At 43.3% G+C, this 27,583-nt stretch overlaps 2 protein-coding genes across 2 annotated transcripts; both read right to left on the bottom strand.

The window, feature by feature from the left end:
- Positions 1-507: 507 nt before the first annotated feature.
- Positions 508-10,639, bottom strand: rasgef1ba (RasGEF domain family, member 1Ba). Its single transcript, XM_050051240.1, has 3 exons — positions 10,339-10,639; positions 1,183-1,365; positions 508-816 (listed from the first exon to the last, which is right to left on the bottom strand). The coding sequence occupies exons 2-3, from the start codon at positions 1,357-1,359 to the stop codon at positions 523-525; spliced, it is 471 nt and encodes a 156-aa protein (XP_049907197.1). The 5' UTR covers positions 1,360-1,365; positions 10,339-10,639; the 3' UTR covers positions 508-522.
- Positions 10,640-18,205: 7,566 nt separating this feature from the next.
- LOC126394428 (uncharacterized) lies at positions 18,206-23,738 on the bottom strand. Its single transcript, XM_050051239.1, has 3 exons — positions 23,616-23,738; positions 20,924-21,562; positions 18,206-20,193 (listed from the first exon to the last, which is right to left on the bottom strand). The coding sequence occupies exons 1-3, from the start codon at positions 23,662-23,664 to the stop codon at positions 19,643-19,645; spliced, it is 1,239 nt and encodes a 412-aa protein (XP_049907196.1). The 5' UTR covers positions 23,665-23,738; the 3' UTR covers positions 18,206-19,642.
- Between the last annotated feature and the right edge of the window lie 3,845 nt (positions 23,739-27,583).

Genomic DNA, 27,583 nt, shown 5'->3' with positions numbered 1-27,583 from the left:
AGCCTGACGTACACCTGTAACTACGTGTAGCGGCGACACAGCAGATAAAAAAAAAACAATAAATTGTGAAGACAATAAAGCCTCCACAATAGCATGTTAAGTCTTGTGTGTGATTTATCCTGGCTTCATATGAGCAGAGGAAATCTCTGCTCATCGCTAGGCTAATTTATACAATGTAAAATGCCATAGGCTTGTGCTAATAACGTTAGCATGTTGTATTTGTTTGGAAAACGTGTTTAGTATAAGACAGTTGTTTTGTTGGTGAACCTTGTGAGTTGTAATGGAACCAAATTTTGTAACGTTACCTTCGTTAAATGTTGCTGTTGTCCCTGGCTTCATATGAGAAAAGGAAAAGTCTGCTAGCTGCTAGGCTAATTTATACAATGTAAAATGCCATAGGGTTGTGCTAAAAACGTTAGCATGTTGTATTTGTGGGGAAAATGTGTCCAGATAAAGGCAAGTGTTTGAAATTGTCTCTATTAAGCCACGTCTAAAGTGTGTTTTGGGTGTGTTTTGGATCAACTAAACTTTACAGCACTTCACAGAAACCCTGCCGTGGCGCCACCTTGTGTTTTGGAGGTGTAACTGCAGAGTGACACAGACACACCACCGCCACACAAGTATGAATGCCGTCGGGTCTGCCGCACAAGAACAAATCCCGCTTAATGAAGAGGAACCAAAAATTGTATGTACCTTGTCAGCTTGGGGATCGCTGAGTCGCTGCTGCTCCATGCACAGGTGACACACCTTCGACATGAGCTCGTGTGGGCGGATGAAGAGACGAGAGCTGAGCAGGAATGTGAAGATGTACGTCCTCTGTGGAGAGAAAATAAAATATGTTTGCCACAGAAGTAATCTCATGATGACAAAGTGATCATTTAAGTTCAAAAATGGGCTTTAAAACTACATGAAATGAAACTCACTTAGGGGGACAATACAGAAACAACAAAAACATAAATAGCAAGTAGGGGGATTTAAAAACTTTTAATCCCTGATGTTTGTAAAGAAAAGAAGATGCAAAAAAGAAAGAGGAAGACAGAAAAATAAAGCGACTTTGGCACTTAACAGGGTCTCAACGCACCAGAGCTTCTCAGACAGAACAAAGGGAAAAAGGAGGCTCCTGACTTTGATGAAACTGCAAAGGAAAAGAAACAACAATAACAGAAAAAAAACAACACTCACATCTGGATAATAGTCCACAGTTGGGACCAAGTGGTGGATGAGGGCCTCCAGGGACCCAGACGCCAGGTTGTTGTCATGATAATAGAGGCCGGGGTAGCCTTCCTCCTTGGTCTGGTACAGGTTCTTGTTGTAGCTGCTGGTGTTCAGCTGCCCCGTGAACGGTGGTGTCTGAGGCATGTTGTCCTGCGAAGAGGAAGAGGACAAACACAGGTGCGGTCAGTCAGGACTTCTTCTCTGATAGATATTTCACCGCAGACGCTGATGCAGGGTGGCCAGACAAACCCAAAATAGCCCTCAGACACAAACACAGACGAAGGTTTGGACGCAGTCAACACCCTTCCTCCTCTGGATCCCTGCTGTCCATTTAAAGGTTTCTGGGTTTGGGTTTAGTTTATTTGGACGTACAAATGGTCGACTGACAAAGTTCAAATACAAACTGTGGTTGAGACACAAAAAGCACGAGAGAGAAAAAAGCAGGAGGTTCATGAGTCATTACAATGAAAGACACTAGAATGGAAAGCTCAAGACGCTTTATTGACCCCACTGAGCTTTTTACAGGGACTTAAACCCTTAACCTCAGCAGTATTAGTGCCTTGCTCCAAAGAACCAGTTACTGACATAGTGAAACTGCAGGCTAAAGGTGTATCTTCCCATAAGCAGCAACCTTTAACTGCTGGAGAGAACCAAATTCTCAGAAAACAAGACCGGAGGAGCTTTCACATTCACATGGGAAATCTTCAGCAGGACAATTCATTCATTCAAAAGCTTTCGTTTACCGAAAGCGTTGATAAAGAAAGTCCCATCTGTGCTCAAACACGCAGACATAAAAACGAAAGTACACTAAAAAACGTGTTGGAGCTTGTGAGAGATTCTGGGTCAGACTGTAGCCCTGCAGGTTCTCATGACACTTAGTTTACCCTGAAAGCGAGCTGTATGATCACGTTGCCTGTTTACTTCCACTGCTGCCATGTGTGTGTGCACATGACATAGAGCGAGGAGGAGTGTGTGTGTTAAGGAGGCAGAGCAACTCATGATGCAGGGAGGATCATGACCAATAGAGAAGCACATGTGCAGTGTTGTGCTAGGGAGCAAGCATCAGTCTAACCCTGAGTGAAACACAGCCAAAGAAACTCATTATATTCTAAGTAGGGATGCATGATATTGGATTTTTGCTGAAATATAACAACTTATTTGGCCGATACTGATATCAATATACCAACTTAAGAACGTAATCTTATTGTGACGGCCCACCAGCAGATGGAGACATGAAATACAATACTCTGCAGTGTATGTGATATTAATTCATTGTGCAGATTAAGAAAAAGCACGTTAGCCATTATTGGGCAATATCAATGACGTGCCAATATAATCATGCATCCCTATCGCTACTTCCTAGCAATCATGGATTCATCAGTAACTAACCAAATGTATCTCCAAGCTATGAGGAGGTGAGAGCACCGAGCATTTTGGGATCTGTTGTAGAGAATTTATGAGTGTTTAGGTATCTACCCTACCTTTACTGACTGAAAAATATCATGCAAATATTGGAAAACTGTCGAGTACAGAAAGATTTGTAGTCCGGCCAGATTTGTAATCCTGGTTTGGGACAAACAGGTCTTCCCCAGGACGCCGTCAGGACAAAAGGACATAATAAACTCACTATGGACACGTCAGGGGACGCACCCTATTGTTTCGTTGATAAAGCTACATCGTGAACAACAAACCCATGTTGACATCGGAAGGAGTAGAGCTAGCTAACGTTAGCAGTTAGCTGTTAGCAGTCGGTGGCCAGAACTAAGAGCCGATGGAGGTTGCTGTCATGCGTTCAAGATCTCTTTGGTAAAAATTAGTATCGGGCAAGGAAAATTATAACGTCCTCATGATGTGTTCAAATGTAATCATGTAAAATGCAGTTTTTGGCAAGAAACTTGAATAAATACAGTTGTTTGAAGGAGAAATTTGTTGATGTTTTCACAGCAATATAAAATTGATATTAAAACATCATACACAATTTAAAGGTTGTTTCATACATGTCTATGATCGAATCTGTGCCTATTTAAAAGGTAGTATAATTAGGAATGAATGACTTTCATCTGTAACGTCTGCTGTTCATGTACGTTTTGATAGTAAAGGTTCAAATGTTGAGTAACAGAAGTACAAAGTGAGAAAACTGACTCAGTCAGTTAAAATCTATGGTTTGCCAACATGAGCTCCTAAAAGGCTACTGGTCATACCAGACCAAGTATGGCTGTACAGACAAAACCACTGAGTGTACTGAACTGAGCGAAGGTGCATTTTACTGCCTCAATCTTTCATTTGTGAGAAAATAATTTTATTCCTTCTTTCACAAGCTACATAGTCTTGCTCTAACCCTTAAACAGCCTCTACAGAGCTGAAGACCATCATCCTCACTCTGACTACTTAAACTCAAACTGGTCCTCACAAAGACTGAACAACAAGCTCACACACACTTTCCTCTGCCAGCCTCCTGACCTCTGAACCTGGCACTTCGGCTCAATCCCATGCCAGGCAGACTTATGGCTGGGGAACCACAAAGGGCCTTTTCACAGTGGGGGGTAGGGGGGGTCGTACAGGGTGCAACAACCCCGCCCCCCCACACCCTCACAACCCTCCACACCCCCACATCCTTGACAATATGCTGCCCCGTGGCTGCCTGCCGAGTCAGGAAGCCTTTACGGCTGATGCAATGCGGTGCTGCCAGGGACGGATACGCAGATGCCAGGAGGTATAAACTGCACCTGCCCACACACTGCCACGACGAGTTCAAACACATCTCAGGGTTCCACTGTCCTGTGATGTAATTTGGGTTTGCAGAGGAGGCTTATATAAGAAAAAAAGAAATCCAAAAGGATAAACATCTGCTGCTTCGACCAGAGGGGGAATTAACAGATATTATTTTGTAGCGTTGAATCTAGCCTTTAAAAACACATCACAAGACACACGGTTGTGTTTGCTTTCTCAGGAGCACATGGCTCGATACAGATATCTAAACAAACCCTGTTTATTCATAAGTTCACTAAAAGCCTCCACCCACCCTCCCACTTTCACACGCATGCCGCTCCATAATGCACGCGTGCACACACAGACCATCGCTATTATTCAGCCAGACAACCATGGCCATTTCCATGAGAAAGGCGAGTGTGAGGAGTCAGAGCACAGCGGCCTGAGCATCTGCTGCACCATGTGGCTTCCCCGCGGAGAGGGAGAGACCGGGAGATCACGGGTCTGATGGAGGGATACCCTGATAAAAGTCAAACTGTTTTTGGATCGTTGTTTACTCCACTGAGGGTTTCGGGCTGAACATAAGAGCTCTGTTCTGAGCGGCGTCACACCACATTTAGTTTCAGTTTCTTACTTAGTCGCATCCAAGTATAACCACAGATATCTTGTGTCCGCAACGTGGCTCTGAACACACCACTGGGGTTCAGATGGAGAGAACATCAACAGCAGCAGGTGATCGAGTGCTGAGAACATTCAGTGCTCCCAGCTGGGATCTAAACCACCAACTCTCTGCTCCCACGCTTGCTTTTCTTACCATTAAGGAGGGGGTTGTTTTGGATGGATGAAGAGCTCATATGATTAGTCAACAGCAATTTCAATACTCCCTTCAGTGTTTTAAGTCATTTTACTATTTAATTGATGTACTTAATTAAGTAAATATTTGTAGATTGCAGCTTCTCTGATATGAAGATTTCCAGCTTTTCTCTATTTTACAGCATCATTACATGAATCCCACTGGGGTTTCAACTGTTTCAGACAAAATGAGCAATTGGAAGAGGACGTCTAGGGCTCTGAGAAGCACCAGTTACATCAACCAGCTGAGCTGAACTGGGATTAACCTCAAGATGTCTTTGACTTTTATGATGCTGTTGTACATCTGTCGGGTCCAACCTTCATCTACCAAACAACTCAAACTGCACAAACACACATCCTCTACAGGTGACACTGAAGTAGACCTCAACAGGGCTGAACACTGAAAGTCGAAGAGTCGAATCATCAGTTGGAGACTCCTCGGTCTACTGAGATCGCTTCATGTCAAGCTGTTTCTTACTTTGTGCTAGTCAGTGTGTTGTGCAGTGTGCTTTTGGAGACCTTTTGGTCCCCAGATTTTGCTGCAGAGTGCACACTCTTGACTTTCACGCTACTCTTTAGTACAGTCAGCTGCAGACAAGATGCACCATAAGGCTCTGAGACAAAGTTATCATCTGCCTTGTGCTTTGAAGTGGTGAATTTACAGCTCAGATACTTAACACGACACAGTCTCTGGCTTTTCTTTAATATCTAGTGTCAGAGTGAGTGCTGTATGCTTTCACTCTGCTCTTTAGTACAGACAGCTGCAGACACAGAGGCAGCTGCCCAGAGGACGAGCGGCTTTATCTTGTCTCTTCTGCTTAGAAGTGGTGAATTTATAGATCACAGCAACGTGATATGACACAGTCTCTGGCTTTTGTTTGATATTCAGTATCGGGAAAAAAACACAGTTACACATTTTCGATCCGCCGTTAGTGCAGTCAGCTCGTTTATTATGTTGCGTGAATGCAGCTGTCACACTGAACGTCCCGCCTAACACTCTCAAACTCTGTGGAAAAAAGGGACAAAATTCCAATATTCATATTGAACAGCCAAATCTGATTCGACAGACAGAATTCTGAGTGGGACACAGCCCTAGACGTCAGATCACAGAACACATACGGTTTATAAAGTCTAATATTGCAACAAGTTGTACTGAACCTTCAGTGTTGTGACATCACTCTGCCTCTCTGATGTCTTTGAAAAGGCACACAGTTTGGATTAATCTCATGCTGCCAGGGGCAGGTGAGCGTCTTTGAAGATAAAAGCCGTGTCTCTAATACAAAAAAGCCTCAGATAGAGGACACCATGAGATCAGATGTTGTACTTTGTCCTCTTCTCTAATCTCTCCGTCTCTTGTAGCAGAGCAGAACTTTTGCCAAGCAGCACCTGCAGGTCAGCACTGAGTGTTTTAGATCTCATCTATAGACTTTTCAGCATTTCATTGATGCTCTTCATTGTCCGGGTTTCACAAACTAAAACTTCTTATTTTTTTGAGAAACCGCAAATGACAGAAACATTAAAATATCAAAAGGAAAGTTTTACTAACTTACAAATATGAGGCCACTTTTGGCAAAAACTGAGACCCTACTCTCGGACCAAAAATGATAATTAGTTTTGCAGCAAGAGGACACCACCACCACCATCAGTATCTCTGCACTAAAGCCAAGAGGGTCTGTTCTCCACACATGCCAGCTGCAGCCTTCACCATAATCCTAAAAACAAAGCGCAGGATGCCTACAAGCAGCGACTGAGACAAACTGATTTACATTTGGCTTCCAGGTGTCGTGTGTAGTGGCAGTAGCTGTGGTGAAGGGTGAGGGGAGGGGGGGGACCACATGTCAAGTCCTCTGTCCTGACAAAAGCAAACTCTTAGCACGTCGCTGTTGGTTTAGCGTGACCGCTGGCTGGGTGGCAGGAGAGGGTAAACAAACAAAATGCCACAGCTTGCTTCCCCACTTTAGGGGGGGTTGTTTAAAAGTTGGATTGGTTTTAATTATAGCCTGGCTGTGTGTGTGTGTGTGTGTGTGTGTGTGTGTGTGGCCATCTGCCTCGATGTGTAAAAAGAAGTCTGGTTTGGACTTAGACTGGATTTAAAAACAGAGGATATTCAAATATGTGTCTGTTTCGATCTCGTTTATGAACACTGAATGTCAGAATTTCCTCTGCTACCATCTTTAAACCATGATGTTCTTTAAATATTCAAACTCAGGCCTATTTTTACACTCCGCAGACACTCTTCCCACTTTCTCATTGGCTCAAGACTCAAAGGCTGATTATCACATGGCGCTGAGTCTCTCAGATGATTCAGGTGAGTCTTGTGATCGTCTTCAGGGGCTGGGATTTGGGAGGTAGCACACTCAGCTGACAGAGGCGACACGGAAATGACACTGAAACATGCTATACTGATCATGTGTGTAGTATCTGGAGGTGAGCTGAGGAGAAGGGAAACAAGGGACTTTTTAGTTTCAGGCCATGATTCTCTGAAAGGTTATAGAAATGTCATAATATTTCCCTTTTTTTGCCCTGTGGGGAAATTCTGAAACAGAAGGGCAGCAGCTCAGAATGCACCAAACCTCCCCGGGCAAATGTCATATCATGAGTTAAACCCCGACATTTGTGTGAAATTACTTTCAGGCTGCAGAGCCATCAATGACATGAGCTCCCAGGTAATTGTCTCCTAACGTTTGGGTGGGGCTGCTTCCCCAGAGGGAGAGATGATGGAGCCCGCTCCCTCGCTGGCTCAAAATACAAGCCATCAAAGAGCCGACGGAGGCTCTTCCCGCCCTGCCCGCAGTGTTAACGACCGCTCTGATGAGCACCCATCAGCAGCTCAGACACTGTAAAGAGAAACACAGAATATCACTCCTGTGGTTCACGACACGTACGCAAGCAGACGCTCCTGTTTGCTGTTTAAGCACTTCTGTCATGCCATGTTCCTGAGACATTCTCTGAAATCTCCACATCTCCCTGCAACCTGACGAGTACACGGGTCAAAGCTGTAAAGCTCAGAGATTTGTGATGTAATAAAACATCCTGTGCAACAGCTCTGTGCTTGAGAAGTGGTTTCCACAGAAATGAAAGATAGTTGCTTTGCTTCACTGGGGCAGGAGAATGAGGCTACAGCAGAGGGGGAATGTGAAGCAGGCGCTGCAAAGAGAAACTTTGAGGGACCATCAGTAAATCAACAGCCCCCCCCTCCACTGCGTAAACACTGAGAGGCATGAGGAATCTCACTCATCCATGGCTTGAGGAAATGAGGGTGAGAGATAGCTGAGTGGCTGCACAGGAGGGCCGAGAGGCCACGGTGCAATAGTAGAAGTAGTCTAAATAAAGAGGGCTGGTTGGTGGTGTTGCTTGAAGCCGTGTGTGGTCAGATGCACATAAAACTAAAGGCTACACCTGTCTGAGAGGGCTGCCATCAGAAAGTGGGACAAAAGCGTGGAAAAACACACATCTTCCCATCCTGCCTGTTCACACACACAGAGCAGCAAACAGACTCCAACAGCAGCAACAACACACAGACAAATCTGCCCCTCACTGCCTTTTAACCCTTCTCCAACCACTCCTCCTGACTACATCCACACCAGGAAGGAGTTTTGTTCTGCTGACAATGTTTTGGCTCAGGCTACCGTGTGCAGCTGTGGCACTGAGTGGTAAAAATCACAGCCTCCATATAGGAACCTGTCACCTTGTGTCATCCGTCCTGACAGCCACATGAACCCCCCCCTGCAGACACTAAAACATCCTGCACAGAGGGACGATGCACAGAAACAACACCTTTATAGCTCCTGCCTCCGATCCTTCTCATGAATCTTCATGACACTGAGTCAACGCCAGGCTTCAACTGCAAGTAGAGGTTGGGATTAGGTTTGGAAATGTCTAATGTCAGCTGTGTTCTGAGGTAGGATACTATCTTTTGGAAAACAGGGCAATGTGCCCCTGGGCATCTCTTATACAGGAGCAAGACAAACAGACTTTGTGGTGGTTTTGCATCTTTTTTTATACATTATGTATCTTTTTTGTCTCTTTGTGGTTGCCTTTTGAAGTCATCTGGGTCACGCTGAGGTCATTTTGTGTCTCTTTAGGTTGTTTTGTGTGTCTCTGGTGTTTTTTTTTCCTGTTTTTGTAGTTCTGTTGTGTGTCTTTTGCAGCCTCTTCCTGGTCAATGCATTTCAATGTAAGAGAGATTTTGCAAGTGAAGCCCACGGGCCCCGTCACACATTGGGCCCCTGGGCCTGTGCCCAGTTGGCCCATTCAGTAATCCAGCCACAACAGGGTAAACCATAAACTTAAAGTGTGTTGAGGCTTCATTCAAGATACGTCTAGACTGGGAAATTCCTGCCCTCACAGACTTCCCTGTAAGCAGTAATTTCACAATGCGCAGGTCAAACTGAGCTAAATATAGCTGAAAATTAAAAGTCACGGATTTTTCAGGCAGGACCTGCTTTACAGGCATTTCATACTGTCAAAACAACAATTACGATTCAATTTTGCCCATACAGTGCTCCATAAGGCAAAATCTGAGCACCTGCAATGCCATGACAACTGGGCAAACTCTTGTGTGATTTGCTTTGCAACACAATGAATCAGTTTAAGTGATATATATGAGCACCACTAAGCTGTAGCCGAGAGCACACTTGTTTAAATTCCCAAAACTCTGCAGTCTTCACACCTTTTTATGTCCAATTACATCACTGCATGCACCAAATATCATGCTCCTGCACTTCAAACACCCATTTCCCCCGAAGCATCCATTTGTCTTCATCTGCACACACAAAGCCACCACAACCACCACCACACAACACCCGGCTACAGCAGCAATCATGTAATCCAGGGCAACAATAACTCATTCAAGTGTCTCCAGCGGAGGCACCCTCACATTGTCAGCCGGCCACTGCGCTGCCAAATCACCAATAAACGGATTTAGCGTGTCAGCACATTAAGGGAACCCCGATGCATACTTGTAGTACAGAGCAGTGGCACGGAAAGCCAAGGAGAACAGGCCAGAGTCACTCAGGAGAGATGCGGGATTAACTTCTCTGATCCCTCACTGTCTTGCAGGAGAAGAGGAGAGGAGGGGGGAATCCTCTTAACCGGGAGGTAGTGGAGGTTAAAAATAGTCCGTCATTGACACTGATTTAAAAAATCCCATTACTGAGGAACATTTTAGCGGTCACTTTCTGAGGAAAACAAATATAGAAACAGCTCAACAGCTGATTTAAGGCATCATTAGTGTGGGCTGTTTTGATAATAGCGGATACAAATTTGGGTAAAGTCAATAAAGGCGCACTGCCAGTGCGCACACTGCTGTAAAGGTTCAATATAACTACCAGAAACTCAAGCTGCAATATTAATATCTGAAGTTAAGTTGGGAGAAGAGCTTTTAATTCAGTGGTCAGCTCGTGTCCAAACGCTGCGAGCCAAATAAAGTGCGCTCTTTCCAACACCTGCGCGCATTTTGGCCAAGCTCCACCAGCTGGTCTCCACGGTGCGCAAACAGCACAACATTCAACACAAATGCTCCAACACACAACATCCAAACAGTCAGTCCTCACAGCTCACCTCAACAGTCAGTAATCCAGGTGTGAATTCCCCTCGTATCCTTTCCCAAAATGTGCGTAACCGCCTCTGAAGAGCCTTTGAGACTTTCTCCGTTTACATGTGAATAAACCGCGGCGGTGACACCCAGCAGTCCCTCCCGCTCCGCGCTCTCACTGCAGCATATTCAGGTGCAAATGCAGGAAACAAAACGTGTGTCTCGGGTTCAGCGCCGCGGGTTTGTTCATAGAAGAATCCGTATGAATGAATGACAGCTCCGGCTGTGTTACTGCTGCTGCGCCTTCTCTTGTGTATGAGCTCCGGAGCTGCGACCAGCCTCAAGACTTCACTGTGAGGGAGGCTGCAGCCAATCAGAGGAGAGCACTCCCCTCCTCCACCACACCCCCACCCTCCTCTCATCCTCCCCCTCTTCTCTCGTTTTCAATTTCATTTCTCTTTCTCCATCTGAACTCCCTCTCACGTTTATTCCATCTGTATGTTGTCATTCTTCCTCTTTCAATTCTTTATTTAGTTTGATATTCACAGAAATAACTTAAGTGTTGCCAAAGAATCCAAATCCCAAGAAGAAGCCAAAAATACAGCATTTACAGTAAATTGAAACATTTCTATTTTCCCGGGTTTAAAGGGACAGTCCACACCAAAATCAAAATCACATATTTTTACTCTTACCTGTAGCGCTATTTATCAGTGTAGATATTAATGGTGTAAATTGTCAAGTGTTGGAGATATTGGCTGTAGAGATGTCTGCCTTCTCTACAGTATAATGGAACTAGATGGCACTCAGGTGCCCAGAAAATACATTTAAAAAGCTCAACATATATGTCTCCCAGTTACTGAAGATAATCCACAGACCTTGTTGTGAGCAGTTTCACGTAGGAACTATTTTCTTTCTACCGAACTACACCCGCCAACCGTATGACCACCAAGAGGGAAGCGTGCATCTACTGCTAGCTCACCTCGCACCACTGAGCTAGCTAACGTTACATCTCAACCAAAGAGGATGCCGTCAATAGTTTCATCCTTGCTGTCATGACCACAGGTCTCTCATTCATGAGTAGATGCACACTTCCTTCTGCACAGGCATACGTTACATTTGTACGTTTCATCTGAAGGTGGAGGAGATGGTGGATGACGTGACACAGTGCGCCTGCCAAGCTGCAGACCGCTCTACTGTCAAGTTAACAGCAGGCGCAAATAAAACAATGCGCACAACTGAATTACATGTAAAGTAAATGTAAAGATGCGATTGGATGCAAATTTTTGCTATGTGGTACATTTTGCATCAGAGTTGACAAATCTGAACTTCAGCAACTGATTCGTGCCACAATAGCCAATCAGCATTTAGATCCTCCAGGAACGTGTGATGCCAAGGATGTACCAACGAAAGTTCATTCATCGGTTCAGCTATTTCATGCATGTGTTCTGAAAGTTATTCGCACGTATGAAGTGAGTCAACACAAAATATTCTAGTGTTCAAACTCACGTGAGTACGGAAGAGACCAAGACACAACAAAACCGGTTGTCTTTTAGCCAACCCTCGCTGTGTTTCCACCGGTTTTGCCACTACGAACGTTCTTTTTTACAGAGACATTGCTGCATTTCCTGCCAGGATAGCGCCATGAAAAACAATTAATAATTTAAAGAGCTATATCTGCATTTCCAGCCATGATTGTGCCACCACAACCGAATATTTTCAGCCAAAACATGATCTTTTCCCAACAACAACCAAGTGGTTTCTGTGCCTAAACCTAATCACACATTAACCACAGTGTTGCTGACGTTTCAACGTACCCACTACTTAATAATACAAATGTAACGTATCGTACAATGCCAACATTTATTCTAATGACCGTGACTCCTGCACAATGCACAAACTAAACTAAACAACACTAAACTAAACCCTTTGGAAAAGTAATCCAAATGTGAGCCTTCCTAAAATACCTAAACTCAAGATACTCTGATCATACATTCTTATTTTCCATTATATTTGTCACCATGTAAGCAAAACAAAGTTGAATACCAAAAATTTCCATTTGAAATGAATCCCTGCTTCAGGCCTGGTCACTGTTTGTGGTGTCTGGTGGCATACATTGTGTTTGTGTGCGACATAATGACTGAAATCCTGATCTTTGTGGTCAAACTCGGTGCAGTCATTTAAGTGAGAGAAAAGCTGGATTAGCGCATATACGTAAATCTGCGCTAATACCAGATTACGTAATACCTCTGGATGTTGACGAGATTTGGGATGATTTACTGTTACTTTACCGTGGCTTATTACTCTGCTCGGAAAGGGTGGAGACAGTCAGCCGAGCACAGACCAGTATGTAGTCTTTGTGTTAGTCACATTTCTTGACTGTTCAGAGAGCTGCAATAGAGGTTGGCTGTTCTCTGTTGTTTAAAGATGAGCAGGAGAGTTGGGGACGTTGTAAACAAATAAAAATAAGATATATTTTCTGCAGGGTAAATTGCAGTTACTCCAATTTCTCCTGTTTCCAGGTTGTCATTGTGGATGAGATCTCATGTTTAATTGGCCTGCCATGTTACATGAAAGCCAAATAAATTACAGCGACTGAACTAATAATCTCACAATGGCACTCTATAACTCCGCAGATAGAGGACGGCGACCCTGCCAAGATTAGGGTCCTCCAGAGAACACTGCAACAAAAGACTTCATGCAGTTGACATTTAAATATAATTGTGGTTTGTATGTTTATTTAATTCAATCTGTTCACGTTTTTTTTTCTTAGAAATCCAAGTATTCACTTTCATAGAATGTTTTTTATTTCCCTACAGAAGGCAGCCTCCTTTTCATGTGTCGCTCACTTAGAAACAGTTGTCACCTTGAATTATTTGGAGGAACAATGAACATCACTGTTGGTTTGAAGAACTTAAAACATTTGGTTGTGCCGAGGACAGAGAGAGATTCAGCTATAATCTGTACAATTATAATTTGTTTCTTTTGGACGTTGTGAGGCTTCGACCTCCGTGACCTGAACTTAGACTGAGGCATGTAGACATACAAAGAGAGAAAGGGTGGGGGGAGGGATGGAGATGAAAATGGGAGAAAGGAGGGGTTGAAGGGGGGAGGGAGGAGAATAATTGGAAATATCTATCGGTGAGTGTGAAACTGTAACCCCGTTGGCTTAGAGACAGTTTTTGTCCGCAGATCTTCAGCAGGTCACAAATAAAAAACACATTTCCAAATATACAAAACAGGATTGTGGATATTGTTGTTGGGTTGGAATTTTTAGCCACACTAGAAGCATGGCTCTAAAGCCCCATTTCCACCGAGCAGTTCAGTTCAGTTCAGTTCAGTACACATTTTTTCTGTTTCCACTGTGAAAAAGTTGCGGATGGTGCCAATGGAACCGTTCTATCCTGTCCCCATTTTCGGTCCCCCCCTCTGTTGGGGTACCTAGCACACAGATCTGGTACAAAAAGGTGGAGGTCAGTAGAGGACGGTCACTCTGCTCAGGGCTGAGTTGTGTCTGGTTTTGATGCTCATGTAACCACTGTTCATACTGTGGAGAGTTTTATGGGGCCCAGATTTCTCCTTAGTCATTAGTTCAAGGTCCACACAGTGTAATACAGTCAGTGTCATACTTGCGTTTGGCCATGTTGTCGAGCTAGTTTGCTGTCTCTTACAAGTAGCTTTCCGATAGTCACTCACTCTACAGCAGGAAACGGCACCCCAAAATAAGCTCTGTGCTGGAAATTTACTGTAAAAATAAAGTGTGTTTTCTATAAACCTGACACGTACAAAGTCATTTAGGGTCCATTCACAATGGACCTGTGACCCACTTTTGGACCATAAACCACCAGTTGGGAACTACTGTATTTGCAAACTTCAACTATAAAATGAAAGGGTGTTTTGCTTCCTCCAGCAGCAGCTGTAGACTTAAAAAATTTCATTCACTGGGCTGACTGCCAGCAACTCTTAATGCAGAACATTTACTTGTAATGTTACTCAATGCTTGAGTTGACCACGCAAATCCAGACCCAAATCTAGAAAGATTTAGGGTCTGGCTATGAGTAATGAAAATGGCCCAACTCCAGGGGCGGCACCAAGCATGCATTTAAAAATATCCCTGCACGCAATTGGATAACACTACGACCAATCAGAACAATACACGGGGTGACGTATCCAGAGCTTAGCTACCAGCAGAGCTAACTGGTAGATTAGACTCTTGCCGTATCCGGTCGGCAAAACAGCAAAAACATCCTTCTTGCAAAGGAAAGACTCGAGCGCCGTCTTCTGTTCCTCTTTTAGAGAAAAAGCCAAGTCTAACTCGTTCATTGTAGCGGCCAAAGCCGTTTCAAACAGCTGGTGTTCATCCGTAGCCATCTTGCAATGTTTACTGACTGATTCCGGACTTCGTCGTCGCAGCGCTGTCGTCATCTGTTTAGCTCGCCTCTGGCCCGCCTATATCAGATACACCGATGTGATTGGTGCAGCTCGGCTCCAACGGCATGGGTAATGAGCATCATTACTGATTGCCAGAGTGACTCACTGAGCAAATTCAAATTGTGCTCTCCCGAGAACTCTGGATTTCCAGGGTGTGCAAATCCATCAACAAACCTTAAATTTCCCTGTGACAACTTTGACCATTTCATTGTTTTTATTGTCTCTCTTGAATGACATACACTTTTAGTAATGAGTGGATCTTCAAGCGTTTATGAATATCAGTTTTGACCGGGTTATGTGAACGTCATATATTCTAATCCTCACTTGGCGGAGCATCGTTCCTGTGGGCTCCAGCAACACTAAACCCCTGAGCTTGCCTGAGAAGGACTAAATGCACAAACACACTATTTTCAAATACCCCATGGAGAGAGACTCTCACTGCAGCCTGTTTTACTCTGTTCTGAAAATGTCGGCGTGCAGCCTTGTTCTGTGGACGATAAACGAGGTGCAGACTTCCACCTGTGTCACAGAGGAAATACAGTCAGAGCTGGATGGAGCAGTGAGTGACAACAACCCCGCCCACATTTAAGAGTACTGTATGTGGTGGAAATGCTTAACAGACCGAGGGTCTAGATACCGTGTCTCAAGGGTTACTTTTGGTTCTAAAGGTACCATACCAAAAGTGTTTGGTGGAAACAGGGCTTAAGAATGCATCTGTTGGTCCCCCTCTTTGGTTCAGACTAAATAACACTTGTTAGTCAGATGAGTTCACTGTAGGTTTTGGCCTCGTCATGGGCTTTGTTGACAGTAAGATAGCTGTATCCTTTAAAGATTCCTGTTTCTGGTTTCAAACATGTCTGTATAAGGGAATACCAGCCTGACCAGCGTTGATTACGATCTGGTTTAGCATTTGAAAAGCTGAGGGAAGTGGGGCTTTTCCAATCTAACTCGTTCACACTCTGTAGCCTCGGGGCAGCCTGTGCTGAATGGCAGAGTGAAAGATTTCCAGTTTGTCTATTCAGGTAACAATCAGCATGGGGCAGCTACAGCCTGGAGGTTTAATACACAGAAGTCCTGTGGGTGTGAGAGCAAAGCAGGGCGTCGCAGGAATAAAAAACTCCCATCACAAGAAAAGGGCACTGTGGGTTAGAGCTCTTACAGCAAATATACATCACAAATCAGAGCAGTCATGGTGCTGTAAAAAGGTACAATATGTCCTCAGCTTCATTAACAGGCTGTGAGACTGAAGACATCAGATGTTTACTCTTAAGAAGAAACATTCTGACTGGAGTGCCAGAACTATGCCAAAGGTCTCTTATGCAAGCATGACATCCAGGCTGATGCGCTGGATTTGAAATGTTCCTGCAGGAATATAAATAAAGAGGGACTTTATGTTTGTGCTACATTCCCCATATAGCTTCTACACCGAGCAGAGAAGATAGGCATCGGGAATTAACAGTGGGATGTTTCCCATTCGTGCCACCCCTGTAGCAGCCAGGTCACAGTTCAGTGTCCTGCTCGTGGACACTTGGACAAACATCCTGAGTGATTATAAACACTTAAGTTTTGTACGCTGAGGGAACTGAACTTGTGACTTTGTGGTTGAAGGGCAGATTTTCTAATCACATCTGCACTGATTGCAAAGCAATAAATAATCTTTATAGTTAATATATTCAGATTTAATTTCACCCATTAATGTCAGAGCTGTGACAGATGATGGTGAGGCTGTGAACTGCCCACATCACCAAAGTTTTGTCTCCTGGGGGACAAACTGTAGCGCCACAGATGAGTAAATTCGCATTGAGAGTATTAACAAGTGGCTAAACTGTGCCCTGTTGACTCTAAGGCCATATCAACACCAATACATTTTTATTTTAAAACAGCATATTAAACAAAAATGATCTTTGTACACACTAACGTCTTAGCGCCGTGTCAGAAATAATCTCTGTCCATACGCACATATATCACATAAACATTTACGTACACTGGGCATGCGCATGCTGATGGAAACAGGAACAGACTGTCTGTAATTGGCCACTTACTTCTAGAAAATTCTACAGAAATGGCGAAAAGTAAGACCAGAGATAACTTTGCTTGGACTGATGATGAGGTGGAACTGTTACTGAAAGTAACGTAAGTACAAAGCCCAGTTCCCACCAAAAAGTCTCAGTATAGTTCCTTCAGAAAAGTAACCCCTACGAACATGTACCTAGACCCTAGATCTGTTCAGTGTTTCCACTGCAAACAGTACTCTTGAGGCCGTGACACACCAACGGTCGATCGTTGGCCAAAGTGGGCCATCGGTGAACGTCTGCCACCCTCATCGATGTGGTGTGTCCCACACTGTTGGCCTTTGTCGGCCCCTTGTCAGCTTTTGTTTTGATGTTGAATCAGCATTGGCAACAACGGAGCCCGTCGGTGAGAGAAATCACTCTAATTGGTGGCTCAGCTCAGCGCACAAGAAGAGAAACGAAAGTGAGGACAGTAAACAAAAAGCGAAAGTCAGGAGGGAGTGTAGCTACAACAAACTGGGTCCATAAGGTCAGATTATTTTTCTTTAGCCATTGAGCTCTTTAGCAGAAACATTTCCTGATGGTTTGTGTTATTGTTTTCTGGTGCGTGGTAAAAACACTCCTTCAACTCTGGATTGTGTTGTTAATGTGCTAACTGGCTAACTAGCATCGAGACCATTTCCAGTTCTTGAATGACAAATACAGACAATCAACGTCTGCTGGTGTGGAAAGCTATTTCATCTCATACAGGTGTAGAACGCTAGTGCTGGTTGGCCCTCGGCTCTAGTCTTTTCAGTGTGTCCATGTGCAAATTTTTGGCCGAGACACAGGTGATACAAGGCAACGCAACAGTCGGCTTTCGTTGCAGCTAGTTCTTTGAAGTCAGTTTGGTACAGTCACCTGTAATTGTTGCCATTAATACCAGTGGCTACCAAATTATTGTAACCACATAACTGCATTTCTTGTGTCTTGGTTCCCTGTCTTGAACTTTGAATTATAAAAGAACTGTGACATACGAACTCTCCATGCTGTGGTTATATTTCATGTCTCCGAACGTCCTGTTTATGTGACAGAAATATATTTCCCATATATGTAGATCTGATGTATTGACGTTAACTGACAGCTTTATGTTCAGGTGATCAATGTGCATGTTGAACTCAAGCTTTAATTGAAGGTCTAGTAGGAGTTAGAAAAATATAAATCTTCTAAGGTTATTATGACAGCAACGAGTCACAATGATACCTGTCACCTTTAAAGCTAAGACATTATCTTCTCTATCGTTGCATTATTGCTCTGTAACAGTGCCACTAACACAAGTGATGAATTCGTCACTTGGGCTGTTGAGACTTTACCAAGTGTCAATATTCCCAACTCTCAGTACAGATTAAGGCTGCTTCATTAGTACCAAAAGGCTAGCCTGTGTGACAAACAGATTCCAGCAGAAAACAGAAACTGGTTGACAAAATCTATTTTTTAATTTATATAAAAGTGCATGAAACAGTTGATTTACATTTGGTGCCATTAACTGACACTGTAGAAATCCCTTCAAAGATGTAACAGCAAACAGAGAAAAGAACAAAATTCTCCTTCACACCTCAACTGCAATTTCTTTCTTTTAAAGTGCAGCTCCATTTGTTTGTTTGATGTTTTTACGTCACTCTGTAGCTTCTCAGTAGTATACCTCGTGTGTTCAAATCCGAAAATTCTAATTTTGGTCCTAGCTTGTATGTTTTAGCCCCATAATGCTGTTTTCCTAAGCCCTAACACTGCTACAGTATATATAAACCCATGCCCTGATGTGGACGCTACGCGAGTTCGGATCTGACAGTCACACAATAACACAAACAAACTAAACTATCGAGGTAGCTGGGAGATGCAACTCCTGTGTGCTGTGAGGTAAAATTACTGTATCTGTCAAAGGAGTCTTGTAGCTCTGAACACAGCATAGTTAACGGCTTTAGTTCCCTGTCTCTCTTGGCAAGGTAAAGCTGTCAAAATACTCTAAATATAACATATACTTAGACTGAAATTGAATTCTTTTTAAGGCGGGACATTTTTAGGAGGCTAAAATATGGTCTACCCTCGTCCACAGCCACCAGACTACTTTGCCAGAAACTGTAGATTTTCCTTGCATAACAAAAGCAGTTACTAGTTATCTGCTGCATCTCTGCCTGTCTGTATTATTGTGGGTCTTTCGGAACCAAACTAACGTGACGTCCAAAGCAGTGCGCTGCTTAGCTTTCGTGGCGGTACTCCTACTAAAATCAGGAGCAGCTTTCTTGCACAAGGCATTTGATCTGATCTGCTTGTAAATGCTGCCGTGAGAACACGAACCAACTCTACACCTCTGTAACAAAATTGGTCCCTGATTCAGACCAAAGCAAGATAACTGTACGTCTGAAAGCACCCTCAATGTGTCATCACCTGGTTAAATAACGTTTAATAACAATGAAATTGCACCATGTTTCTCCTCCAAACTCAAATCTTGCAAGCTAACACTTTCCTCACACTCCACGCTTACACTGTCAGCATTTGTGGGGGTTGAAGGAGGGCAGGGCATTAGCGCTGTAACCTATGTCATTGCTTTTTGGTAGCGCCTGAGTTAGAGTTTCTGTTTCAAACACATGTAAAAGGACGCAGATGGAGCCGCCCTTTAAGATTTCAGGGTACGACTGACCTCTGGTTGTCAGTCAACAATCATCATCTCATACTCACAGACTCTTGAGGGTCTTATCCTGAAACTGATTCGGTTGAAATCTCTCTCCGTATGACTCAAGGCTGAGGCCTAAATCCCCTGAATGTGGCTGTTTCTGCATCATCAGTGCTGTTCTTTGGTTCCACCTGAGCTCGAATACCAGTCCCCTGTAAAAACACCTGGTGCAGGTGCATCTTAATTTCCACCTTTGTTCATGGTATGATTTGGACCTGTCGGTGCCTCTGCTACAGTCTGGCCGCCTCCACATTTACACCTGTGTTCTCTGGCTAGACTGGTGAGGAGCTCCAGGACTCTGATCTCGTGCTCCATGCGAGCTTTCTCTCTCCTCTCCTCCCTCTCGGCCGTCTCCCTCTGCCGGCGCTCCTCCCTCTGCATCCACTGAGCCAGGAGCTCCTGGTGCCAGCGAGCCTGCTCCTGCCGCTGGCTCTCAAGCTGTACCAGCAGGCCCCGGGTCTCCGACACCAGCTGCTGGAAGCAGTCCGACAGGTGCTTGAGGCAGGAGGACTCGGGGTAGTGGTGGCCAGAGGTGGGGAGGGTGTTGGGGTTTGGATCTGGGGGTGCAGGGAGAGGAAAGGCAGCAGGATGGGTGAGAGGAGGGGAAGGAGGAGGAGGAGGAGGAGGAGGAGGAGGAGGAGGAGAAGGAGGAGCAGCTGCACGTCGAGGTGGAGGTGGAGGTGGCACTACATGTGGGGAAGGGGTGCTCAAGCTGTTTTCCACTAGTGAACCTACAACACAGGATATAAAACAGTACAGGTATGAGATTGGGAACAGAAAATGAATGTTTGTGACTGGTTTTGACTTTTTAATTAACTGCTTCACGTGTTAATACAACCTAAGCATACCTTAAAGCTATAGTGCGTAACTTCTGTCGCCTCCCAGCGGATCATGCATTATTACAACTAATAAGCCGGCGGCACTTCCATGTACACAGAGTAACACTCGCCAGTCGCCACACACCGTACACAGAGTAACACTTGCCTTTGTGTCTCGGCCGCTTCTCCGCCATGTTGCTTTCTCTTTCTACCTGCGCTCTACCTGTTGCTATGACACTCTCCGCTCTTCCTCCCCCTCCCTTCTTGTTGCGAGGAAGCATTTCCTGTGCGCCAGCGCGGGAATGTCGCCGGTCGACACGCAAACTAAAAATGATATATATTGAAAAATACCGCGAGATGTTAGAGGAGCCGATCGGCTTAATCAGCATTGTGTCATCTCCTCTAGTAGTGGCTTGGGTGAAACGGACATTTACGGACCTGTAGAAGTTACGCACTATAGCTTTAATTGTCAACTACACATTTAACCAATGTCACAATTGAGAAAATGTTCATGTGTCTGAGGTCAGGTTATTATCTGGTTGTCTACATATTCTTTTCAGCATTGTATTTCCCTTCACACAAAATTATGTGATGGGCGTTATTTTTAGCCTTCAATGATTCATACAATAATCACAGTACATACCACTCATTTCATGATGGATGGATGATTCCAGATAAACTTCATGGTGTCGCTGTGGGAATCCTGTACTGCTGAACTCAGACTCATCTGCTGAATCATCTCTGTCCTCCAACTTGACTTCGGAGTCGAGCTGCCACAGCAGACGCCCTCCTCGCACCTCCACAGAGCTCACACGTTGTCTCCCTGTCCTCCCCAAAGAGGCCAAATGCTGTCCACTAATCTCTGTATTAGAATTTAAATCTGGAGGGTCACTTCCTGTCCTGTCAATGGAGTCAAGGTGGTGCTCTGACATCCGCTCTGTAGAAACAAAATAGGGCCCTCCTTCCCCTGCCACTGACCTCCGGCCCAACACAGCGTCCATCTCTGCAAAATATTTAAAAGTGCACGGCTGCGAGCTGTCAACGCTCCTCTGCAGTTTGGCTCTCACATAGTTAGCCTTCAGAGTTTTGACCCGAAGCCGGCACTGGTGTGGACTCCGAGAGAAGCCCATTTCGCTCATGCGGGCTGAGAGGTGTTTGAAGACATGCCTGTTGCGAAGGTTTTCTGCCAAACTCTTCTGGATGCGCTCGTCGCTCCAGGCGCACAGCAGCACCTGAGTTTCCTCCACGGTCCAGTTAACCGAGCGCTCGGCCTCTCGTTTTCCTGAACATACAGAAACACAGCTGAATACAGTGAACAACTTCACAGCTGGTGTTGTAAACATTTTCATGACAAGCATCATCAAATGGACACACACAAGAACACTGACACTTCATTTGATTTTGCAAAGGATCGCTTCCTGAGATGTTTTGCTGTAATCCGAGGTGTTGTACAATCTATAGAAGAGGGAGTGTAATTAAATGCACCTGTACATGTAGGTGCAAGGTTGGAGAACAACTTCAATGAAAAAGTAATGCCAACACACTGACTCCAAACCACAAACTGAATCCAGTCCAATTTAATCCAATTAGGATCAAACTGTGGTCCATTTAACAAAATGTAGAAAAACTTGAGTCAGTGTGGAGATGTTACTTTTGCACTAGTTGAAAATCACACACTCGTTTGTACCAAGTCAAATAGCCCTGCAATAAATCCCACCTTCATTTTCTTCAATCAACTGTGCGGCCATTTTGCAGGCTGCAGTTACTTTCTGACTACTGTTTCTTTCTAAATAATTAATCTATCCTCACTGAAATGGGTGGAAAATACTGGAAACACCCTCCAGGATGATGCAACACAACAACACAGCTCTAAGACTGCCTTAATTTAACAAGACGGACCTAATAAGCTGCCAACTGAGAGTCTATCACTGTCTGAACTGTACACCGTACACTGAAGACCATCTGAGAATAACTTTTACATGGATCTAGTTGTCCTCTCACAGACTGCGTATGGAAATGAGGAGGTGGAGCCGTACACCACCTGAACAACATGTGTGTTGCTGCAAGACTGGAATACAAAATGAAGAACATATAATTGTGTGCCCTCTTACACAGCATATCTGTGAGAAATACAGACAAACCCAACTGAACTGAGCTCACTCTTGAAGAATCTTAGTCATGTTACATGCATGTCTAGCAGGATTTGAGCACCAGCAGGTCTCTACTGAATGACGGGATTCTGTGTTGTTCGGTGTTAACATTTAATGTTTTTAATAATTAGTTCAGCGTATGATTTCGGGATATTATTTTTATTGTTGTTTGTGTCAATAAAATAACCAACTAACTAACTACAAGAGCATGCATCCACAGCAGAGTAGCAGTTATACATACATGAGGCATCACACATCCTTAAACATTCTTTAAAATCTAACTATGTGATCTTACATTGAATGAAATAACCAGAAAAGTAAACAGCACATTGTCACTTTAGTCACATTTCACTGCACAATATCACTTTACTCTTCATGTAGCATATTAAACTACAACTGCAGGTGAACTCGTCCAGATTCTACACGCATTGATCTCACTAGTAACAATATAAAAACTGATTCAAACTGGGGGGAAATAATCTGTAAAATCAACTCAGGTAAAACACTGACGGACATGTGAACCTGCAGATTTTGGGTCACAATGATGCATGAGTCAAAGGAAGGAATTCAGTCCTTGGCAGCTTAGTTTTATAAGTGTGTAAGGTTTTTTCAAACCCCTAACTATGTGGTAAAGTAAAGGCTGTCCAAGGTATTTAATTTCCATTCATAACACAGTGTGTATGTAACTCACCAACACAGTTATCAACTGGCTTAAATATCCCATTACTGTGCTGATAAATCTGCAGATTTCAGGTCTACACAGTTAAATGCATGTCCATTTTAACCTGTATCATATACTCACATTACTCGTGCTTGCTAATTAGCCAGATAGCAAGCTGTTAGCTGACACTGCATGTATCAAGACAGCTAACTACCAGGTAAAAGTTGAGGGTTAGCTAGCGAGCTAATTCAGACACACACTGGACACTACCAGCCTGAAAACATCGCCTGCGATTAAAAGGGCTCTGGGTGTCAATGTTTAAGCAGGATAATTAACAACGAGTGGATTAAACGTTAAATACATGAGTTTAAACGCACTAGAGAGCTGTTTCTGCTCTTTGTAGCACAGCTACTGTTAGCGGCTAACAGCTAGCTAACGTGCTACATGACTGTTGTATCTAGTTCTGACTCTCTGCTGCACAACAACAACACATCAAACATGTCGATAGATGAAATAAATCTTACTTTTGGTCGTCGAAACGGAGCTGGTCGAGTTAATCATCGGAGGATTCATTTTAACAGGCTGCAGAAAATGTAAACAATCCTCTCACACACCGACGCTCCTCTCTTCCGGGTCACGTCGAGTCCAGCGTATGACGTCGCGTGACGTGTTGCAGAGCTGTGTTACAATATTAATACATGCAGAAAGCAAAAACCATAAAACACCATCCATCTTCTTGTTGTTTTGTAATTCCCTTAAAAATATAAAATATAAATATGCAAACGAACAGCTCAACTCTGTAAAAATGTACAAATTAACCTTAAAAATAATGGTTCACTTTTAAATCAAGTTTGTTTTGTATTTTTCATGTTGTAATTTTTATAATTTGTATCTTTATTTATTCATTTTCTATTAAATGTTTTATTTTTTTCCCTTATTTTGGCTGACATAGGTTTCCCCCTTTTCCCCCTATTTTTTTTTAAATCAGTTCCATGACCATTTACTGTGATAATCACAAATATTATGTAAAAATAAAAAAAAAGAAATATTATAATATATCTATACATCTAATTTTATTATTAGAAATATTTATAAAAAAAAAAAAAAAGAGATACCGCAAATATATATACAAAACAATTAAAAAATGTATAATGACAGTTCTGACACATGAGAAATATAAATAAATTAAATATTATTTTCTGCACTAACTGTTTGGGTCTGTCTCTTCTACTATTATTGCACACACTGAAATATTGCTATAATATCTTCCCCATAATACTCATTTACATATAGTACTGAAAATGTATCACAGATTCTTACATTATATATACAGCCCCAATCTGCAATGTTCCCATTTGCCCTATATCTTATCTTTACAGATTCTATAATTATTTATAACTCCTCTGGGATTATTAAAGTTTCATGTTATTGTATCTATGAAGGATACGATGAGTTTAACATCACATATTCATTGCTTTTTAATATGCAGTACATTCATAAGGACCTGTATGTTGTACAATATTTATTCAAAAAAGTGCTCCATGAATTTTTGTCAATATAATATACAATTCTTAACAAAGCCGTGGTGTGGAACGTGATAAGTTTTCTGCATATGCATTTATTCTTCCAGTGGTTTATGATCAGGTGTTGAAATTATAGTCACACAATTGGATGTTGCATATTACAGAGATGTAGAGATGACACACATGCAGCAGTGGGGGCTGGGTAATGAGAGTGGGAGGGTTAAGATATATGTCATATATGGTACACAACCACGTCTGTGTTCACGCAGACAACAGCGATGCATGAATAAATGCAGCCACCTCATTCATTTCAAAGAGACAGATACAGTGGGGTGCCGAGGCTGAGGCCTCAGGCAAAATACATGCAGAGTTATAAAGCTAGAAAAGTTTAACCTGGCTCAACCTTTGGCACAGCTCAGTCCCACGCCAACAGATGTGCAACGCAATGCAGAGGGGCAATCAAATACATTTGAGGGCACATTCCTTTGTAATGAGAACAATGTAATTCTACTGTTTACCCTGCAATCAGACATAGTGTGTGACCCGGTAAACAGCAGCCCCTTGTATTTTTATATTTTTACACAGTGTTATTTTTTTGTTTAAATGCCAGTTGAGATCCTGTTTAGACCGTGTGTCTTGTATGCACTTATACTCAGATTGTACTTGGGACCAAGTACACATAAACGTGAGTTAGTCTGGAATCTCATTTTCCACATTTTCAATTTCCAGGGGGCGTAATCAATATCCCCTTTTACACTGCCTCTTCAAGGCGGGAATTTCACTGTCACCTCTTTCTTAAGGCCTGCGATAAAGTCTGAGTGGTCGCTTGTGGCCGCTTCCAATGAAGCTGCCTGCCCTCCCAATGTTATGTTGTCGGCTTTTGCTGTTTTGGTGGCCTGTTGCAATTCTTGTCTTAGTTGGTTAATCATGGCACTGTCAGCCTTCTCCGCTATCTTAGCGAGTAGCTCGTCCCTCAACGTTTCGTTAGCACGGAGGATGGCCATCTCCCCAGGCTGCACAGTTTGTGTGTTAGCAAGTGAGCTAGCATTAGCCTCGTTGGTCTTTTTCTTGCTCATTTCTCCTCGACCATGGGTCAAAAGTGGTTATATACTCGACCCTTGCGTGCGTGACTTGGCCATCCCGTAGCTTTGGCGAGAGATAAATTAAGTCAATAAATGTAGCAGTTCAGGTGAGGAGCTCAGTAAGGAAGTGTCCTCACGTTTCGCCAGAACCAGAAGTCCTTCAAGGCGGGAATTTCACGCCTTTATGCAGCCTCAGCGTTTTATAAAAAAGGTAAAATCTCTGTACAAGGGGACAGAGTTGTCTCACCTTTAAGATGGCATCAGAAATAGTAACAGCACTGATCATGGAGGGCACAGGTGTGACTTCTTGACAACTTATTATGTGTGTGACCCACTGTGGGAGATTTAAAAAGTAGCTCTTAGCAGTTAGCAGCTAACTTAGAAAAGAAGAGCAGTGGCCGAAAATGTCCGCAAACGGGAAAACAATGCGGTCCAGGAGCTACTTACCCAGAAGACAATATCAGCTGCTGTATAATAGAGACAGTAAATGATTGTTATTACCATGTTTTGGCTATTTGGTTATTGTTTATCAAGCACTCCCAATGCCTTTGTTTTTGGTCATGGTATAGGCCAACGCTGTTGTGTTAATAGTCACAACCGTCACGCCTCTTGATTCCTCAATGCTGTCTAAAAAAGTAACCAACAGAACGTGAATCAAGCACTCCTGTCTGAATGCTTCTTCAGTGCATTTTGGGCCCAGTCACACTTGTATTCAAAGCTGTCCCCCGTGTGATCAAGATGTCTCCCCAGAGGCCGCGAATTCATCTCAACTTTGAATAAGAAGAGGGACCCATTCAGGGGAAATGGCTCCTAAAGAGGCAGTGAGGTGCTAATGGCTCGTCTTGTGCATTCTCTGGATGTCTGCTGAGCGCATTGAGATCTCTGGTGTCCCTCTTTCTATTTCACTGGTTCACCTCCTCAGTCTTTCATCCACAAACACAGCAATTAGCGGGGGGTAGTTCTAAAGTGCTGCTAATGCAGATTCAGTCTGCTTTCCTGCAGTGACATTTGCATTTTGAGCTTTTAGCCTTTGTTCTGTCGTAGAGTGACTTGGAATGAGTTTAACAGTAATCTCAAAAGAGAATGCATGTGTCATTTACAGTTAGAGCCCATTTGCTTCTGTCTAACACCTCTTAAAGTGTTGCAGTGCACGCCATATGTAACAGTTTGTTTTAAAGTCATTTTCAACACTTCTCTTAATCGCTGTCACACTAGGATTTTTTGCTTAAGTACAGCGGCGTTGTTAGGCCTGGGTGAGGTTTCAGCCCAGAATGGTTAATAAATAGCCCTAAATAGGCTGTATATATATGTTTTTAAAAAAAATAAGACTAGGCACTATAATGGAAGAAAAAAGCATTGGAACTAATAATGTGTCATTTCGTTCATGCATTAAAGCTCTCAAAAAATGATAAGATGCCGTTTTGGGTCCTCTGCGTCACTGAAGCTGTGCATTTCTTGTGGTTGCCGGTAATCACTTTAAAGTTGCAGCTAGTAACAGCAGAGCTCATTTTAAATGCTTTATATACAGCTGAGTAGTGGCATAAAATGGAAATACTCAGGTAAAAGCACCTCAGAATTCCCTAAATTTTAATGATAGCAGTTGCAAAGTACTCTGTTTCTACTTAATACTAATTACTAACAACTACTAATATATTTAACACCACAATTCATAATTAATCTGCAAAATTAAACTTAAAAAATGGTTTTAAAGGTAAGTGAGAAGCAAGAGTGCATAAAAAAGCATCAAAATAGAGCTTGTTAATGAAAAGAAATTCCCGGCAGAGGGCCCCCATACAGAGGTCTGGGTTAAGCCCCAAATGTCCTAAAATCCTACACACACCCCTGCTGAAGTAGATAAAATCCAATTTCCTCTATGTGTGTTTCAGA

The sequence above is a fragment of the Epinephelus moara genome, chromosome 8, assembly GCF_006386435.1.
Source record: "Epinephelus moara isolate mb chromosome 8, YSFRI_EMoa_1.0, whole genome shotgun sequence".
Lineage (NCBI taxonomy): Eukaryota > Metazoa > Chordata > Actinopteri > Perciformes > Serranidae > Epinephelus > Epinephelus moara.
This window is presented reverse-complemented; position numbering and strand designations above follow the sequence as displayed.